At 36.0% G+C, this 16266-nt stretch overlaps 1 protein-coding gene across 1 annotated transcript; it reads left to right on the top strand.

Annotated features, from left to right (window-relative positions):
* Positions 1–503: 503 nt before the first annotated feature.
* On the top strand, positions 504–14070 carry LOC128536163 (uncharacterized protein C14orf132). Its single transcript, XM_053510326.1, has 2 exons — positions 504–767; positions 12846–14070. The coding sequence occupies exons 1-2, from the start codon at positions 741–743 to the stop codon at positions 13077–13079; spliced, it is 261 nt and encodes an 86-aa protein (XP_053366301.1). The 5' UTR covers positions 504–740; the 3' UTR covers positions 13080–14070.
* Positions 14071–16266: the final 2196 nt, after the last annotated feature.

The following is a 16266-nucleotide window of genomic DNA, read 5'->3' as shown; positions in this document are numbered from 1 at the left end:
TTTATTTATTTTATTTGGCATTCTTAAACTAAGACATAGCTAAACAAGGTATGGGAATCAGGCAATCTCTTAAGACATTTCTAACATAATAGTTGTCTGTAAATTTAGGATTGGGATATGTGCAATAATAAATATTAAAATTATATTTGTTTTTGAGAGCGAGAGAGAGAGTTTATAAGGGGGAGAGGGAGACATAGCATATACATTCTGTGTAAGTCAGTGATTGAAGTTTATGATCCCCTACAGGGAAACAGTTTCCCATATTTCAGCTATGAACCCCATGAACTTCTTAAACCCTCAATATATCATTCAGTTATTTTAAAACTTACAGCACCCAAGCACTATTATTTAAACTGTAACTCCAAATCATATGCATTATTGAGAGAGAGAGAGAGAGAGAGAGAGAGAGAGTTTTATAAGCATGGTACAGTATGCATTAATTTAAAATATAAAAAAGGGGGAGACAGACTGAGACTGAGACAGTACAGGGTGAGTGGGAGAGAGAGAGAGAGAGAGGTCTTCGCACGTGGACGCTTCATACTCTTCGTTTTGTTCATCTGTCTCCATGTGTTATCGGCCAGTACACTATCTTCTCTGCTTTAGATGTTTTAGTGTGTGACTGTTGTCTCCAGTGAACCTGGTCCGATCTGTGCTCCGTCTGCACTCGGATACAAAGCGCCATTCAGGCGCATCTCCCTCACAGTACCTCCTCACGGATCATCTGAACAAAAGTCAACAACATGGATCTGTCATTTATGGCTGCGCAGGTATGTACAAACTGTATTTATTCTGGGATTTTTTTTTCCGCCAAAAAACGTAAACAGGTGCTGTAAGTACTTACCTATTAACTTTGACCAGCGAACGGAGGGCGTTGCCTATTTATACGCGCAAACACACATAGCACGTGCTATTAATGGCCACAAATAAACATGCGTTCTGCGTGCAACCTCTTACTGTCAAAGCCTTGTTTCATTTGTCGGTGAAATAATTTACAGATTCAGTTTACATTAGCAGCATTCATATGACGTGACGTGTTTTTTTTTCTTCCACGAAGCATGTGCAAAAAAGCAATCGCTGTTTACATAAATCATGATACAGCGCATGTTTTTTTAAAATTATTTATTTATTTATTTGCACATGCATCGTGTTAAACATTCTTGTAATTGTTTGATTTTCTTTTCTCTGTATTTTTATTCATGGTCAAAATGTCAACTCTAATCTTTTGTTTTCTTTGCCTTTTAACTAGCCATAATTTTTAATTAGCCACATTTTGTTTCGTTGTATATGTGCAGTTTTTTACTACAACCTAATACTGTATGTCACTTGACTTCATTTTCATAATTTGCTAAACAAAAAAAGAAAAAATAAATAAATTCTCATGCATAAAAACGAGTTAACTCGTACAACTTATTACAAAAACGAGTTAACCCATACAACTCATTACAAAAACGAGTTAACCCATACAACTCATTACAAAAACAAAAACGAGTTAACTTATACAACTCATTACAAAAACAAAAACTCATACAACTCATTACAAAAACAAAAACTCATACAACTCATTACAAAAACAAAAACTGATACAACGCATTACAAAAACAAAAACGAGTTAACTCATACAACTCATTATAAAAACAAAAACTCATACAACTCCATTACAAAAACGAGTTAACTCGTACAACTCATTACAAAAACGAGTTAACCCATACAACTCATTACAAAAACGAGTTAACCCATACAACTCATTACAAAAACGAGTTAACTTATACAACTCATTACAAAAACAAAAACTCATACAACTCATTACAAAAACAAAAACGAGTTAACTCATACAACTCATTATAAAAACAAAAACTTATACAACTCCATTACAAAAACGAGTTAACTCGTACAACTCATTACAAAAACAAAAACTCGTACAACTCATTACAAAAACAAAAACTCATACAACTCATTACAAAAACAAAAACTGATACAACGCATTACAAAAACAAAAACTCATACAACTCATTACAAAAACAAAAACTGATACAACGCATTACAAAAACAAAAACGAGTTAACTCGTACAACTCCATTATAAAAACGAGTTAACTCGTACAACTTCATTACAAAAAAGAGTTAACTCGGACAACTCATTACAAAAACGAGTTAACTCGGACGGATCATTACACTAGCCATTACTGTTATTTGAACAGACCCTTGTGTTAAGTTTACTTCCACTGTGTACGTACTTTGTTTAGTAACCATTTACTTTGTAGAATTAATGAGGTTTGAAAATAGCAAATATAGTGTTTTATTATATCTTTAAATATTGATTTATTAAAACACAGTGGAGATAATTTGCTACTGGGGATCTCTTCGTGCTGTACATTCTAAAACGGAAATTAAGGAAGCCATGCATTGAATGTTTGTGTTACAACTTCTATGTAAATATGCTAAGCATAATAGTTTCCTTCCCTGGCTGCATGTTCCTTTAAAACAAATTTATATCTTGACTGGGCACAGAACCCAAGGACAGCACTTTTTCCTCAATGTGAACAGTCTAATGCAGTCTGAATTTGATGCTTTCTGACAAAATTACAAAGCTCATTTGGAAAGTGCTATTATGTTCTGGATAAAAAAATCTACATTAACATTTAAAAACAGTAAACACTCAGAACAAGGACCCAGACATACAAGTGTGAAAAGCCATTTAAAGAGAGAGAGGAAAAAAAGTAATTTATTTACAAGCTTGTATAAGTTCCAAACAAGGTTTAAAAAATAAATGTGTTGGATAATCCACACAGGCTGTTATAACTTGGCACAGTTTCTTCACTGCAAGAATAACTTGATCAACATAACATGACAAAATCATAAAATCATCTGGCATAATTTTCCAGGGACTGAATGTTCAGACAGGGGCTAAATACAAAACAAAAAGAAAGTGGATGTGGTCAGAAAAAGAGCTGCAAAATCAAACAAAGTAAAGGGGTGGGGCTTATCGAATGTAGGCGGTGTTTTGAAAATAAAAGAAAGCATAGTCAGAACATGGGATTCATGAATGACAAATTTAAAAGAGAGAATTGTGACAGAAACTTTTACAAATCATCATAATGCTTTATATAATAAAGAGAAAGTAGAGGAAGATGAATTGAGGTAGTCTGCAAGCTTACAGTATTTACTTTGTACACACTACATTCTGTAGGCATTTTTTAGGGTTGCTTAAGCACCTTTAAATTTAACCTTTAGCACCCCTACAGATGATGATGATGATGATGATAATGCATTAGTATTTTCTAAAATCATTTTAACTCTCTACTGTTATAGTTCAATCTGCTTAGAGATGCGATCAAGAATTACAGGTTTAACCAATGGTTTAATGTCCAGTATTCTTGATGGTATGACATTACACAGTGTCTGTAACGTTTTTTGAATTCAGATCTTTCAATGATCTTAATTATCATTCAGAGGAAACTTGACCAATTTCGATTTCACATGAATAGACAAACTTTAAAAAGTGTATTACTCTAAAATGCAAATTGTTAGAATATTGCTACAAAAAATTGACATGGTTACGCACATTACAAAATTTTATTGGAAAAAAATCCTTTATTTTTGCACGGAGTGCTTTAATTTAAGCAACAGTTCTTACAGGTAATATACTTATAGAGGGTTACACCAATTTTAGTATCAATACTCGAAGAAATATGAATAATTTGCATTGCATTTTAAATTACCTTTAAACCATAAGAAATAATGGACAATGCAATGCTGCATTGTCGTTAAACAGATTTATCTCCCACACTGCTACAGCCTTTTTAACCTTTTTCTTCATGTGGGCCATTGTTGCAGGCCATTGTAACTAAAGAGCAGTCACTACACTTCAGTGATGTATGCACACTGAGACTAAGCATGGGAGGCGATTACTCGCAATCCTACAGCAAGCGAGAGAGAATTACCATTGGCTCAGTTGTGATCATGTGATGTTTGGCAGACAAAGCACATGCAGACCTTGCTCGTTTATTAATTTAAAATTGATTATATTGCGAAACACTCGCAGACCAAGTTACTTGCAATTCAAGTTTCCACTGTATTAATATTTGAAGCAAGACAGTATAGCGCTAAAAAATTGCTGTTTTTTGGGCACATACAAAATCATCTCTCCAAAACGGCTGAAGTTAGCAACTTTTTAGAGAACCAAGATTGTTCATGCTGCATAAACTTCACAAGTAGCTTTTTTAACATAAAGCAATACAGTACAACATGTCAATCTACAAAACCAAACTACCTCTGGTGTACAGTGGAGTAAAAAATATTTAGTCAGCCACCAATTGTGCAAGTTCTGCCATTTAAAAAGATGAGAGAGGCCTGTAATTTTCATCATAGGTATACCTTAACTATGAGAGACAAAATAAGAAAAAAAACAATCCAGAAAATTACATTGTAGGATTTTTAAAGAATTTATTAGCAAATTATGGTGGAAAATAATAACAACATTTTTGTCTCAATACTTTATATACCCCTTGTTGGCAATGACAGAGGTCAAACGTTTTCTGTAAGTCTTCACAAGGTTTTCACATACTGTTGCTGTTTTTTTGGCCCATTTTTCCATGCAGGTCTCCTTTAGAGCAGTGATGTTTTAGGGCTGTCACTGGGCAACACAGACTTTCAACTCTCTCCAAAAATTTTCTGTGGGGTTGAAATCTGGGGACTGGCTAGCCATTCCAGGACCTTGAAATGCTTCTTATGAAGCCACTCCTTCATTGCTTGAGCGGTGTGTTTGGGATTATTGTCATGCTAAAAGACCCAGCCAGGTTTCATCTTCAATGCTATTGCTAGTGGAAGAAGGTTTTCACTCAAAATCTCACGATATATGGCCTCATTAATTCTTTCCTTTACACGGATCAGTCGTCCTGGTCCCTTTGCAGAAAAAACAGCCCCAAAGCATGATGTTTCCACCCCCATGCTTCACAGTAGGTATGGTGTTTTTTGGATGCAACACAGCATTCTTTGTCCTCCGAACACAAAGTTATATTTTGGTTTTACCTGATCATATCACATTCTCCCAATCTTCTTGTGGATTATCCAAATCTCTCTAGCAAACTTTAGACAGGCCTGGACATGTACTTGCTTATGCAGGGGGAAACGTCTGGCACTGCAGGTCCCTGGTGGCGCAGTGTGTTACTGTTGGTAGCCTTTGTTACTTTGGTCTACAATTTTGTTTTTGGTGTCCTTTGACAGCTCTTTGGTCTTGGCAATAGTGGAGTTTTGAGTGTGAATGTTTGAGGTTGTGGACAAGGTGTCTTTTATACTGATAACAGATGCCATTAATACAGGTAACAAGTGGAGGACAGAGGAGCCTCTTAAGGAAGAAGTTACAGGTCTGTGAGAGCCAGGCTTCAGAGACTGACTTCATCTTGCTTGTTTGTAAGTGACCAAATACTTATTTTCCACCATAATTTGCAAATACTTGACAAATTAAGTTGACTTTTTAAATTCTTTAAAAATCCTACAATGTGATTTTCTGGATTTTTTTTATTTTGTATTTCATAGTTAAGGTATACCTATGATGAAAATTACAGGCCTCTCTCATTCCCCTTATACCATGATAAATCCCATATCCCTCTAGAAATCATTACAGCTCAGTTCATTAACCTAAGGAACAGAACCAATGCCTGAATAAGGGAAAGAAGGTAGAACACCTTGTGCTAAGAACTGAGTTGCCTCAGTCCATGCTCTGTGATAAAGGTACAGTGTATATACAGTATTAAGGCTAACTCTGTAGGCAACTCTTAAGTGGGGGAACTTGCACAAGTTCTGTTATGTTCACGTGCCTGTTTTCTGTTTGTTCATTAAGCTCAGGTGCTTCTTTTTAGTTCTGTAGAACAGTTATTTCCACTGAAGTTTTGTGTTGTGGGATTTTTTTTGTTTTCGTTTTGTTTATTTGAATACCATGTCTCATACAAAGTGATGGTCTTTTTTCCTGCCAAACCTCCTTTACCCACTCCACTTCAGTAGGTGCTGGTAATATTTGTGGAAGATGCAATTCTGTCTCAGTTCTGCAAAAGTTTATTTTTAACACTTCATTTAATATTTAGAAGTTTACCTAAATAATTTTTAAAATTTAATCAATTCTAAATAAAAAAACAGACAATTAATTTAACCAACCAACAAAAAATTCATTATATTGCATAATTTAATTGAGTAAATTGAACAGCTCTATTCAATACCATCTGCTTTCAAAATCAAGAGACATGCAGACATCTCCTTTCTGCATGACAGATACAAGCACTCGCCTCAAGGATTCCTGTTGAGACCCAGCTGCGCCCAGACATGGGGAGTTTAAAAAAATTCTTTCTGGTGGCCAAATGTCTGCCTGCACAAGAATTTGTTTTGGTTGGTGGAAAGGTTGGGCTGTGGACAACACAGAGCAGCATTGTGAGTCTTAAAAAAGGCTTGACAAAGCACACTTCTATGAAATGCTTGCTGCAAAGTGCAACAGTGTGCTCAGGGTGGGGGCAACAGGGCAGCCCCCCATACCACACTTTCTCAAAAAGCCAACAACACAGGTCACCAGGGTTATACTGACAGGGCAGCCCATGGCACCATGCTCCACAAAGAGGACAACAGGATAAAGCTCTCTGGCAATCTCCACAGCCCAGCACACTAAAGAGGTTGATTGGACAGCCTCCCACACCAGGCATGAATCATGCCCTGTCCTGCCTGAATTAAAGCATGCTCTTGCTCTCTAAATCATCTCCCTTTTCCATGCAATGATGTGCCTTAATCATGCCATGCTCTGCCTGAACTATGAACTGGCCCATACCATGTTATGCCAGAATCATGCCATGATATGCCTGAATCATGCCCCTCTCTGTTTAAGCAAGGCCATTGTCCCAACAATGACCTAACCTGTTTTAATGATGCTGTTTGTAAGTTCCAGCAATTCCAGGGCATGACCAGTAATCCCAGGCCTTGTCCCTGAAATGTTGTGTCCTGTTCAAGCAGTGCCTTAACCTGCACCACCAATGCTGTGCCCTGTTCCAGGAATGCTATGCCCCATAACAGCAGTCTGCCCAGGCAATGCCTGAACTACAGTATGTGCACCACCACCTGCACCACAACCATGCTCTGCCTGGATCCAGCAATGAAATTCCCTGTCCTATTGGTACCATGCTCTACCTAAGCTTAATCTCGTTCAATCATAGCCGTACCCTTCTCCACTTGAACGTGTGCTGCTCTGCCTGAGTTATGCCTTGCTTTGTCTGAGCTAAATCGTTTTTAGTCAAAGCCATGCCCTGTTTTGTCTGAGCTCTGCTTTTGCCAGATACACCCTGCTCACACTGAGCCATACCCAGCTCAGCAACTGCCAGAGCCTGTAATGCCCCCAGCAGTGATAAAAGTCATGCAAGTCAGATTCACTAATCCCACTTAGACACATGAAATGGCCTCCCTGGCAACAAGTTCATGTTCAGCAGCAACCCTTCTGCCCAACCCAACAACTTGAGTGGTAGTCATAAGTTCCGGCATGTCGAATCCTAACCAGGTGTCCATGGTTAGTCACTGCCTGGCACCTATGCAACTTCCAGTGTCCCAAGTTTCTGTAACTGTGCTACGCCCCATTACATTTCCAATGCCAATCTCAGTTCTAGCTCAGGTGCCAGACTCGGTTCCAGATTCCATGGTGGATTTTGGCTTAGTTACTGTTCCGAACACCCGTCAGAATGATCTCTGATCTGTTCTGTTTTGTCTGCACCAGCACCTACATCTTTGAAATTCATGACACATTAAACACATGAATACTATAAGTCATCAATACAAGATCTCAGTCGAAAATGTATGTAACTCTAAATGAAAATGAATACAGTAATGTTGCATAAGGTTATCAAAACAATGCCACAATTAAAGCTAAAGGTGTGGGCCCATTTTTTGGCAAAACTGAAGTTCAACAATTATAACACATGTTTGGGATATACAGAACAAATTGGGGACAGTAAGAAAAACTGCTGATGTTATTCAGGATATGAATAGTAAAATGACATAAGAATATATGCAAATGTACAAATTAATTAAAAATACTGAAAACAAATTGAAAAAAATTATATTTATTAAAAGACAACAAAAAATAGAGAAGTTAAATGATTTACTGACCTATTATTAAAGGTATAATGGTAGATGCATGACTGAGGCAAAGACAGATGCAAATGCAGTTTTTCCATTTTACTAAAGGAAGGAAAGTCCAAAACAGGTATCAAGGTCCAAATCCAAAACAGGCAAATGATCATGCGGTAAGCAAACAGAGGTCAGATCCAAGATAGAGACACCAGGAGACGAGGTGAGAAAAAACAGAATAGCAGTACCAAAATAATGTTATGCTGAGCATTTACTTCATAACAGTCGGGAAAAAAAAACACAAGCCTTTTTTTACAAAAAAATTATTCATGGAGCAAACAATTATGACACACTTAGGAGACAGTCTTACTGGAATTAAAACAAAGTCTGTATTACAATGTAAATATGTAAAGAAACATGACAATTATTTGCGAATTTTGTATTTTTAAATACTATTAGCACATAATTCCTCCATATCTTTTTTTTTGCCTTTTTTGCATTGAAAATTGCTTGAAATTAAAATAAATAAGAAACATTACTTCCATTTAATCCTATTAAATGTCTTTTACTCGTAGAACCCTAACATTGCTTAAAGATTGCAGCATGATTGGACAAGGATTTACAATGGCGCCCATGGTTGACACTAAAGAAATAGAAAACTTTAAGATTAAAGCAAGATTTAATCCTACTTTCAACATATTTTGTATATTTTACTTTTTAGTAATATATATTACTATATATATATATATATATATATATATATATATATATATATATATATATATATATATATACAGTATATTGCAAAAGACAAATTTATAACTACTAAATATTATAAGAATAATATAAACAGCATGAGCAATTGGATTTTAAAATTCAGTACTCAAATACACACTTGCAAGTCTGAATATATGACTTTTTAGCATCTAAAAGAGCATCGACTAAGTACTGCAGAACACACAACACTCTTTTGTCTGCCTTCTTCAGTTGTCAAGATCTATTTTGCTGCTAAGCATGTTACCATAGCAACAGCCTAGCAACCACTGACTTCATGAGCAGCACTTTTAAAGGGACACTGCATAAAATAATCAAAGTAAGTGACAGACTTTAAATCTAAAAAGCTTTTTTTCACATTTACACCTAATGCTTGTTCACTTCCTAAACCATTGTTTTATCATGCATTATTTGAAAAGGCACAATCAATCTAAAAGAGTGCATCTTCAGTGATTTTTTTTTTATTCTGTTCCTAATACAGTGAAACCTCGGATTGCGAGTAACGCAGTTTGTGAGCGTTCCTCAAGACGAGCAAAGGTTTTTAATACATTTTGATTTCGATAACGAACAAGTCTTAGTTTACGTGTTCCAAATATCATGTATCACACATACGCTTCTTGTTTTGACGCTGAGCGTCACGTGATCACTACTGAGCCACTAGTTTTTCTCTGGGTCTTATTGTTGGTATAATCAACACCCGTGCGCACGTGTACTGTTTACTTTAACACTGTGACCACGTGTGTGTCTGTGTGTGTGTGTTTGTGTGTGTGTGTGTGTGTGTGTGTGTGTGTGTGTGTGTGTGTGTGTGTGTGTGTAAAACATATTTTATTTTGTGTCTGTACAGCGCGCGTGATGAATTAAGCAAAAGCAAGTCTCATTAAGGAGGTTAAAAATTCATTTTCTCTCTCTGCTCAAGGCTCAAGAGTCTTTGGACACCGTGCCACACACACACACACACACACACACACACACAAACACACAACCACAAACCCCTCCTACTTATGCCTTCACAGATACACACACACTCTCTCTCTCTCTGCTTTACACAGAAACACTGCTCTGTCACGATTCTTTTCAAAGGTAAAGTGCGTGTGAATATGTTTTACTTTACAGCAGTGATTCTGTTAGTGTGTCGGTCAATCAAGTGTCATTAAAGAGATTTCTTGTTTTTTTTTTGATAAAACAGTGTTTCCATTGTGTGTGTGAAAAGAGTGGAGAAAGGGCGTGTAAGACGAGAAGGTGGAAAGGGGGAGGGGCTCCTTACTTTAGCTTTACACACATATACACATACACAGCGTCTGCGCACACTTATCTGTCGGGATTAATTTTTCCTTTTTTTATAGGTAAAGTGCAGGTTACATTTAGGCATTTGGCAGACGCTCTTATCCTGAGCGACTTACGTTTTTATCTCATTAAACATCTGATTCTGTGTTGAGGGTTAAGGGCCTTGCTCAAGGGCCCAACAGTGGCAACTTGGTGGTTGTGGGGTTTGAACCTGGGATCTTCCTAACCGTAGTCCAATACCTTAACCACTGAGCTACCCTTGGCTCTATGGAACGAATCCTTTGAGTTTCCATTATTTCTTATGAGAAAATTCAATTTGGTTTATGAGTGTTTTGGACAACGAGCTCACTTCCGGTAAGAATTAAATTCAAATTCAAATTTTATTTGTCACATACACAGTCATACACAGTACGAAATGTAGTGAAATGCTTACACGACCGCCAGTGACCTTAAAAAGAGAATTAAAACTTATAAGTAATAAATATCAATATAAGAAATATGATAAAAAATTTAACTAGAAAAAATAGAACCTGAAAATAGAAATATATTGTATACATAGAACTATAATTTTGTGCAAGTATGCATAGAAAAAGTGACTTTGTGCAATGGTTATTAAAGTGACTTTGTGCAATGGTCCAGAATGTAAACGTGAACATGTAGTGTAGATGTGATGTGCGTGGAGTTGCTCGTAATCCAAGATTCCACTGTATTCTATTTTATACTCTATGTAGGAAAACAATCATTACATCAAAATTTCTTATCATTGCCAATAAACAATGGTTTGTTTTTGAAATCATCTACCCTAGCAACACATATTTGAGAATTGTTGAATAGTTTTACTTTGGATTTAGTAAATGTGGCCAAAAGAAAATTTTGGATAATATGTAATGTGAAAACTAACAGCTCAAGCACTACAACTGCTGCCCTATGTTGTATTGGCACCGCATCCTGCCGCATCCTCATGCCTGACTCTCATGGGATAAGCTCCAGGCTTCCTGAGAGCTTGTACAGGACAAGCAATATAGATAATGAGTGAGTGAGTAATTAATACCTTTTTTTATTAGTTTCCTTATAGTTGTTTTTTGGGATGAATTAATATTACAATAAATACTACAACAACAATAATAATAGTAATAATTATGTGGGAAATGGGATTAAATGTTTATACATAATGCTTGATATACTCCTTTGCAGATAAAAAAAAAATTACATGCATACCAATTTGAAATAAAATCATTGGACATGTCAATGTCTAGGTCAGCTTCCTTACATAATTGCTCAGGTGCTTCAGGATGGCCACACAGAGCTTTAATTACTTCCATTACTGATTGGCCAACTATTCATCTCTTAAGACAGCCTCATTATGAAAGTCCAGGACAAAACAGTTTTTTTTCCCTTTCACTGTGTACTGAACTGTACAGTATATGATTGAAATTACTGAAAAAGCCTCCTTGACTGGAAATGACTTGACTTGTATTAGTCAAGGTTCGAGTATGCGAAACCATGTCTTATGGCATATTACCTATCAGCCAATAACCTCATCAGGGTTATATTACAGTTTCCTAGTTAACCTTTATTTAACATACAGTACAGTATACTAAAGAAGCCCTTGTAGAGATTAATGCCCATCCGCCCTATATTTGACCTGTTCTGTTGGATTTCACATTGCTTCGAAACAATATGTGGTTATTGCTGTCATTACATTCTGAGCATGAAAAATAATAGAGATATAAAAACACTATCAACTATATAAAAGTATACATGTATTGTTATTTAAACTGTAGGCTCTTGTTCCTGTCTGTTTTGACTGACTGTTTTCTTTTCCTTTTTTTGTTTTTTTACATATTAGATTAGATGCTGGACATATGTCATAAAACTATAAAAAGATTACAAGTAACCTGCAAAGGACACTACCATCTTTTCATGCCATGAATTTAAATGTCAGGATGAGTCATCCAATTGTGTGCCAGAAAAACTTTTTAAAGTCTATGCATAACTTGGACTTAATCCTCTCGTGCAGTTACTTGAGGTTTAGTCTTGCATCTCTTTCCATCATGCTGTCAAACTACAGGTTAAATGATGTTCTGTATATTTTATCTTCAACTCCCAAAGGTATTTTAGCCTAGAGTGGAGACTTCCATTCACAAAGTAACTACAGTGGCAATGAATACAGTATATGCTCGTGGTATTGCAATGAGGTTTGTAATTGCCTTAAATAAATCACATTAACTTTCTCTGTTTAGTATTCCTTACACCATAAGCATTAAGCATAGTTGACAAGACTGGTGTGGCCTGTGTGAAATATACATGAGGAATAAAAAAAATCTGTTTCAATTTGGAAACAATTTTATGATGTCATTTAGATAAGTGTAAGTCATTAATTTAATAAGGAAATTTAAATGCATTAGGGAAGCATGGTTACCTGAAATGTATTGTTTTCTTAATGAAGTGAACACTCGCCAGTAAAATGACTGGTTGTCAAAATATGTCCTTCACTTAATGTGTTCTGGCTTCGAATAAAATAGATTTTTAATTCTGTAAACTCAGTGAGCACAGCATTGATCTATAAATTAATTTAGTAGATAGGCTGTTTCCCTGATAATTATTTTATCACGAAATGTATATTTTATGTACCAGTACCTGAGCTCACCAATGATTTGAATTGCTTTAAAATGTTGACCTTTCTTTCATACAGATCCCTGTTATGACAGGAGCTTTTATGGATTCATCACCCAATGATGACTACAGCACTGAGCATTCCCTCTTCAACTCATCGGCCAGTGTCAATGCAGCTCCCATTATCTTAGTTCATACTCAGCACGACGTGGACCAACGTGTGTCCACTGATGCTATCTGGCTGTGGATCGCCATCATTGCCACCATTGGGAATATTGTGGTGATCGGAGTGGTTTATGCATTCACATTCTGAGATGTCCGGTTAAAGACACTTTAGTGGAATTGTACTGTAGACACTGAGGAGTTGGTTATAATAACGATTGGTTCATGAAAACTTTCTTTTATACAACGGTACCATGAAGGCTATACTTCAATAAAAGTGTGTTAGTTTATTCTAAAGATGTTTAAATGGATTTACTAGCTTCAGGTGATGAGTCTACTTCTGTACCCCTGAAAACCTCTGAAGCAATTAAGGGGAGTGTTCCTTCCTCAATTACTGGGATAACAGGAGTGCATATTTTTAAACATTAAATGAAAGTAAAGGAGGCTCACAGACACACACACACACACAAAGAAAATGGTTTGTGCATTATAGCAACAACTGTCTAAGTGTTATGATTAAATATGAATGTGTTCTATATAAAAATGTTTGTAGTTACACATTCACTTCTGTAACATACATCTGTAGACAGATGCTAGATATTTAAATATTTTTACATCAGGTATGTTTATTTCTAGGCATCTGTCTAAAATACAAAACTCCTTATTAGAGAATACTATTTCTATGTGCAGTGAAATATGCTATGCAATCGAGTTGTTGCTATAGTGATTAATCCTGTTTAATTAGAGCCATGAACTGTCTCTTCTCCAGCAATGGAAAAGAGAACTCCAGATGATGGTGCCCTAGATGGTGACACTTATTTTTCATGCATTTGTTTTCCTTCTTCTGTATGTGAAAAACTATCCAAGGAAAAAAAGCCATAAACAACATTATGTTAATTATAGTGGTACTTTAAAACTGGGTTGCCATGGAGAAAGTCAGATGGGGTACATAGCCAGGGCACTAAAAAGCCTCTGCAGAGCTTTGGCTCTCTAATGGGCTCCCATAGGGAAACTATTATAAGAGAATAGTCAGACATGTAATCAAGCCCAAGAAGAAGCAATGTATTTAAATGCAGTTTCCAACAAATAGTAATTATGATTTGAAAATGAAAGTGGTTTATTGGAATTTATTTTTGGCCTGCTTATCAGCTCACCTTTTTGCATAATAAATGATATACTTGTAAAACCATTGATGATTTCACATTATTCTTACAGTATTAACCATAGCCTGCACTGATTAAAATGATTTATTTATAAACATATTTAAATTGGCAGTATTTCCACTTGAGTGAAATAAATAGCTTGAAGAAATAAACTTAATAATTTTCTTTATTATACTTAAATGATGTCAATATTACCAGCATTAATTAGCAGTCTGTATTTTATCCCTGCAGCTTTCAGATGACAGCCATCTACACTGCCTCAGCCTGTCAGAAGTTCAGTTTAGAATGAGCCCATATTAACAAACAAATCATAATCTGTTGATATTAAATGGTGTTTGTATAATTTTGTATAAAATCAAGATCACTCACACTTATACCTATGACCGCATTCACAGCCATGCTAATACCCAGCACAACAGCACTCACTCTTGTGTGATATTGCTTAACTCAATAACATTAATTACCAATTTTAAGAATTATGCATGTAGGTGCATATCAATAAATTATAACATCATTGAAAAGTTGATTTATTTAGTAATTCAATTAAATAATTGAACTCATATATAGATGCATATTAGACTGATATATTTCGTGTTTTTATTTTTGTTTTAATTTTAATGATTATGGCTTACATCCAGTGAAAACGCAAAAATCTTAGTAAAGACCATGTACAGCACTCAATACTTGATGGGAGCTCCTTTTGCATAAATTACTGCAGCAATGTAGCGTGGCATGGAGGTGATCAGTCTGTGGCACTATTGAGGCGTTATAGAAGCTCAGGTAGCTCTTATAGCGGCCTTTAGCTCTTCTGTGTTGTTGGGTCTGGGGTCTTCCATTTTCCTTCTCACAGTACTCCATAGATTCTCTATGGGATTTAGGTCCAGCAAATCAAGCATGGAGATACCATGGTGTTTAACCACCATGTATTAGTAAGTATTAGTACTTTTGGCAGTGTCGTCATGGAAAATGAAATTCAGCATCTCTATAAAGCCTATGAGCAGAGGTAAGCATGAAGTGGTCTAAAACTTCCTGGTAGACGGCTTCACTGACCTTGGATCTGGTAAAACATGGTGGACCAACACCAGCAGATGACAAGGCTTACCAAACCACCACTGACTGTGCAAACTTTACACTGGAGCAACTCAAGCAACTTGGATCCTCTCTCTTCCTTCAGACTCTGGGACCTTGATTTGTAAATAAAAGGCTAGATTTGCTTTTATCTAAATGGGCCACTGTACAAAAGGCACCTCTGAAGAATATGTGGATACATGCCTGTGCATGTCTGTGCATGGTGGCTCTTAAAGCACTAACTCTAGTTGCAGTATACTCTGTGCTTTGTTTTATAATCTCTTAAGGTTGCAATTATCCCTATTGCTTGTACACCATTTGTTCCTCATTTTTCCTTTCATTGAACTTTTCAAAACAGCTAGTCCCTGACTTACGATCATTTAAGTTATGAATTTGTATTGTACCACAAATAGACACCAGATACCAATATTGTATTATATTAATTTATCTGTAATATTTTCAGAGTGTAAGTGTCTATGGTCAGGTATATTGTATGTTGGTAGTGGGGGCACGATGATAGAAAATGGCTGTCCTGTAAAGCTGTCCTGATGTCGTCCGGGAATACTCTCGTGATTTAAAGGCACAGAGACAACACTTATATTTGACATGCGAGATTTATTTCCTTAGGCAGATTACATTTTTAGGCCACATGATGGCAGTTTGGAGAAAAGGCACGTGCTCCTGGAATGGAACTTTGTGAAATGGGGACTTCCTGTAATGTGCTTAGATACAGCACTCTGTGAACAGCCAGCTTTTCAAGTCAGCAGTCTATCCCATGATTGTGTAGCCCTACCGAACCAGATGGGACACCATTTAACGGCTCGGAAAACCTTTACATTTGTTTTGAGATAATTAGCTGAGTAGAGTGTGACACCATGAGTCTCCAATATTGAACCTTTTCACAATATTCTAATTTTCTGAGATACCGAATTTGGGTTTTTATTATCTGTAAGCCGTAATCATCAAAATTAAAAAGAATACTTGAAATATAGCAATTTGTCTATATAATAGAATATAATAAATAAAAGTTTCACTTTTTTTTTATTTGAATTACTGCAACTTTTCTATATGTCAAGCCTGAAATTATTTATACCCCTGCCAAATTCT

The sequence above is a fragment of the Clarias gariepinus genome, chromosome 13 (genome assembly GCF_024256425.1).
Source record: "Clarias gariepinus isolate MV-2021 ecotype Netherlands chromosome 13, CGAR_prim_01v2, whole genome shotgun sequence".
Lineage (NCBI taxonomy): Eukaryota > Metazoa > Chordata > Actinopteri > Siluriformes > Clariidae > Clarias > Clarias gariepinus.
This window is presented reverse-complemented; position numbering and strand designations above follow the sequence as displayed.